Source organism: Culex pipiens, chromosome 2 (assembly GCF_016801865.2).
Source record: "Culex pipiens pallens isolate TS chromosome 2, TS_CPP_V2, whole genome shotgun sequence".
NCBI classification, from domain to species: Eukaryota; Metazoa; Arthropoda; class Insecta; order Diptera; family Culicidae; genus Culex; species Culex pipiens.
In genome coordinates this window covers 177,988,195-177,992,804 of record NC_068938.1, presented here as the reverse complement: position 1 = coordinate 177,992,804, position 4,610 = coordinate 177,988,195, and the positions used below count along the sequence as shown (strand labels likewise).

Here is a 4,610-nt window from a genome sequence, read left to right as displayed (position 1 = left end):
ACAATTGACCAAAAGGATTTCAGGTCAGAACGCGTTTGACACACGTACAAGTTAGACTACCGTAAACATTCTCAATTATATTACGGGACTCCGGCAACCAAATTCAACAAAACTTCGGGGCAATGCACAGAATTAGGTATTCCAGCGTGACGTCACGAGTGCACACGCACACACATTTTCAATGAGACACACGTGAAAAAAATGTAAACAGTGCAGCCAAGCTGTCAAATTTCTAACCTAAAAATTGAGTCGGCGTAAAACCTAATAGTCAACCATACAAAACGTGTTTGTTATTGTTTACATTGCGAGCTCGCGTTTTTCTCGGAACGTCAAAAAAACAAAAAACGACAAGTTAGCACGACGGCGTCGAAATATAATTCAGACACTACTCGTCCTGGGTATCCGTATCGAGCAGCTTATTGATCGGTACAATTTCTTTCGTGCTCCACGGCTCGAGTGGATCCGGCGGCGATCCGCCACCAGTGTCCATCATCTGCCGATGGCGCGGCCCATGGCCGCTGGGTGCCGACTTCATGCGTTTGTCCTTCTTGGCCGCCCGTTCGCTCTCGTTCGAAGTGTCCGGCGAAACCTTGTTGTTCCTGCCGCGGCCAATGCTGTGCCGCGGTTTACCCCCCTTGGCCTGCTTCTTGCTGCTTTCCGTCGAGTTGCTGTCCCGCTCCGGCGAGGATCTGCCCGGCCGCTGGTGGAACCGTTCCATCCGTCGGTGAACCTCCTCCACCGTCACGCCCTCGTCCGGATCGTCCTCCCGTGCTTCTTCGTCCACGTCGTGCTTCAAATCTTCCGCCGAGCACTCGTACGCCGTGTTCAGTGCCCCAAAGTCATCCTCCGGAGCAGCAGTTCCGGCGGTGGCCGACACCGCTTGGGGACCCCCACCGGGGATCGTCGTCGTTTTGTCGTCCCAGGCAATCATAAACAGTGGATGCTGGTCGGTTTTCTTCTTCCTGGAGGTTGTTCTCGAAACGGCCGATCTGGCACGCCGGATCAACGAGATCTTGCCGAGGACGGGCTTTTCGGCCGCTTCACTGTCGGTGTCTTCGAGGGCTTCCAGGGTTTTGAGGAACTCGCGTTCCTTCACTGGGTCGACCACGTCTTTCGCGTCCAGGAAGGGATTCAACTGGCCAACGGTCTGCTGTTGCTGTTGCTGGTGTTCCTCCTGCCGGAGCTGGCTCTGTCGGTTCAGATCGATCTCGTACACGTGGTCCAGGGTGGAGGCATCCGTCGCCAGCGTACGGCACGTTTGCGCGTAGTGCTCGTCTATCGAGGTCGATTCTGAAAGGATGAGCAGCTCCCGCAGCGGATCCTTGAAGCCTTTCGCCGGGAGGAAGTCATCGTAAGCCGGCGGAGCACTGACCACGGACTGGCGCTTGACCAGCTGGGGTGCCGTAGGAGCCGCAGTCTGCGCTGTTGTCATCGGAACGCCTGGAGCAGGTTGCGCGGAAGGAACGATCGGAGCGGAGGATTTGACGGTGGTGACGGGAGGTTTCGTCGGGTCGATCATGAGGGGACCAACCGGTTCCGTACTGACCATCACGATATCTTGCGTGAACGACATCACGTCAATGGCTGCCGTGATCGCGAACGGATCCTCGTCTTCGTCGTAGATCTTCTTCCTGAAAGTGAATAGTCGTTAACTATTAACTAATTACACCTCCTAAAAAGAATACTTTTTGGAAATCTTAGCCGGGGAAGTGATCGACGATCGACCCCACATAATCCGGCGCAGCTCCTCTCCCGTCATGCTGCGCTTCTTCAACTCGTTCAACGTCACACGCAGCACACTCTTCCAGTTGCTGACCGCTCCCTTGCGCTGCCGCGCTCGCGTCTTGCTCTTACTCTTGATCACCATTACGCCGCGAATCTCAAACCGTGGATCGTCCGAAGGTCCCAGCCCGATCGAGTACTCTTCCAGATACTTTTTGGCGTCCTCCTGCTTGACGGCACGCTCCAGGTTGACCACAATCTTGGCCCACTGCTTCATACCTTCCTTTTCGGCTTGCTCAATGACGTACGCGTAGGTGTTACCCATCATGGCGATCAACATGTTAAGCAGCAGAATCGGCACGAAGATCATGAACGTGATAAAGACCGTTTTGGCGAGGTTGGGGTACGTGGTCAGGTTCAAATCGGCGTACTGAAAGAAACAACGGTTAGTGTGATCAAGTTCATCTCCGATCAAATCGTACATCGTAATCGCCAAGGGTCGTCTGGAACAGCCCCATCCAGGTTCCAAAGTACGTGCCAAAGGGTGATTCGTCCGCGTTGGGGTGACCCTTGTACAGGAAGTAAAACGCTTGCGAGAATCCGAACAGTACGATCGTGTAAATAATGCCGAACGTGAACATGTCACCGGTTATCATAGAAAAGATCATGGTTACGAAGGGTCCAGTTAGTCCGATTGCACTGAAAATTTAAAATCATGAGTTAAGGGTCGTATTTATTGAAGGTCGACAATACAAACCCGGCGAAGAACATCAACAGAAACCAGCTGCCGGGGACGGCAAACAACAACACCGCTTCCTCAGCTTCCCTATCGCCGAGAATCCGCAGAGGTATGCAGCACAAAATCATCAGGTTGGAAATCAAGAAAATCGCTTTAGCGGGAGCTCCAGCCAGCGATTTGAGGAACGATATAAACCCCTGATTCTTGATTTCTTCACCCTGCTGAACTACGACATAGCTCAGCACGCCCATCACGGTGGCAACTTCAAACCCGTACCGAAACCACGTGGTCAGGTCAATCCCCTCGTCGTCGGTTGTATCAGGGGAATCAGTAACCCCATCGGTGTCATCTGCATCGTCATCATCCTTGAAGACATGTACCGGTCGCAGGTAAATCGAGCACGACAGACAAAACAAGTGCAGTGCAAGGATAAGCAAACGCTTCAAGAACTGATTCCTGGCGAAGGTTTTCCACTTCTCGTCCAGCAGACGCTCCACGATACCACCGTCCAGCATGTTCAAATGTTCCTCCTTTGTTCCGTTAAGGATGATGAACAGCGCAGAGTTCCAGTTCGTCGAACCATCCGGCATCAACGTGTCCAGCGCGTTCAACGGATACCCGGAACAGGTGATGTTACTGTACCGCCAAAACTCCCTCGCCGACAGCTCCAACATCTCACGGAACACCTCGTCTCGACCGATGCGGCAGGCCAGCGTCAACGGGGTCAGTCCGGCCTCGTTGACGATCCCGTTCTTGCAGGGTAGCTTCGGGTGCCGCAGCGCGTACCCAAACATGTCCAGCTTGTCGCACACGACGACCATGTGCAGGATCATGTTTCCGAAGCTGTCTTGCGCGTTCGGATCTGCGCCACACTCCAGCAGCAGGTTGTAGACCGATTCGTTCGAGCAGCAAGCGGCCCAAGCCAGTGGGTACTCGCCTAGAAGGGAAAATCTCTAAAATGACCCAAAATCATCACAACTTGACAAAAAGATGACTCACCCAGGTAGGCCAACCCCTCGTAGTCGGTGGTCTTGGCCGGATGCATCTTCTGCTGGTCCCGTGGAAGGAAGAAGCGCCCGATGGCCCGCTGGGACACATCCGCCCCGGCGTCGATCAGATCGCCAACGAGTTCGTTGTTGCTGTACGCGATCGCCAGGTGGAGTGCGCTAGCGCCCAGGTACTCCTCGCCTTCCATCACGTCGATCGACAGCTCCGGAAACACGCGCAGCAGAATGCGGGACAGTCTGGAAGGAAGATTCGTTTACCGCTTCGATTACACAGTTATAGGTAGCTGTACTCACTTGGTATGAATCTTAGTGTCGCAGATGATCAACACATGAAGTAGACTCTCCCCCAGCAACCCGCGATACTGCATCTGCCAACAGGCCTTATGATCGACCCACTTCCCCAAAGGATCATGCGGAGACAGCGACGCCTCAATCGGAATCACAACCTTCGAACGAAAAATCAATACCTCCCCAAAAATTCCCACCATATTACGTAACCCACCTCATGGTTATCCATATACTTCCACCGCAGATACTCCGCCCGATTGATAATCTGACCCCGGCCAGCATTATACATAAACACCCCAAACTGTTCCCGGATCAGCTGCTCCACCGCCTTCTGGCCGCCCATCTTGAACGCATCGATCAAATCGCCACCACCCTTGTAATTGGCCATCTTGTACAGCAAACACTGGCCCTGGACGTTCGTGCTCTGCGAAATCACTTGATCCAGGATAGCACCACCCTGCGGAACGTTCTTCTTCTTGCGGCACATCCGCCGCCAGTCGAACTTAACCATCTTCCGGGTCGTCCGGAACCGGAACCGGACCGAGCAGAACTTGCAAAGGTAGCGCTACAGGAATATCTGTGGCTGGGACCGAAACGCAACGGAACCATCGAGGTGGAACGGTAGTCAAAGACTGAAATCGGCCTAGGTGGTGAAAAATCGAAACGGATTCAACAACGGCGCGTGCATAACCCGGAACAACCGTGTTGGCATGGTTGCCGGAGCGCGCGCGCTCTTGTCGATTGACATGATAGTTTGTTATGAAGCTTGCTGGTAGCGTTGTTTTTTCACTTTGTAAGGACACCCAAAATCTTTATCTTAATACCAAAAACCAAAATCTTTATGTTGATGAAGA

At 53.3% G+C, this 4,610-nt stretch overlaps 1 protein-coding gene across 1 annotated transcript; it reads right to left on the bottom strand.

Annotated features, from left to right (window-relative positions):
• Positions 1-338: 338 nt before the first annotated feature.
• On the bottom strand, positions 339-4,386 carry LOC120414955 (uncharacterized). The gene is made up of 7 exons (XM_039576287.2): positions 3,971-4,386; positions 3,763-3,914; positions 3,461-3,705; positions 2,480-3,398; positions 2,205-2,421; positions 1,686-2,152; positions 339-1,631 (listed from the first exon to the last, which is right to left on the bottom strand). Exons 1-7 carry the CDS (start codon positions 4,265-4,267, stop codon positions 386-388), a joined length of 3,543 nt encoding a protein of 1,180 aa, XP_039432221.1. The 5' UTR covers positions 4,268-4,386; the 3' UTR covers positions 339-385.
• Between the last annotated feature and the right edge of the window lie 224 nt (positions 4,387-4,610).

Excerpts from the sequence above, each read along its gene's own strand:
- LOC120414955 (XM_039576287.2), bottom strand. The coding sequence starts at position 4,267 with ATGGTTAAGTTCGACTGGCGGCGGATGTGCCGCAAGAAGAAGAACGTT. Across the intron at positions 3,915-3,970 it reads AGTATATGGATAACCATGAG|GTTGTGATTCCGATTGAGGC; the intron begins GTGGGTTACGTA and ends TTTCGTTCGAAG. Across the intron at positions 3,706-3,762 it reads GACACTAAGATTCATACCAA|ACTGTCCCGCATTCTGCTGC; the intron begins GTGAGTACAGCT and ends TCTTCCTTCCAG.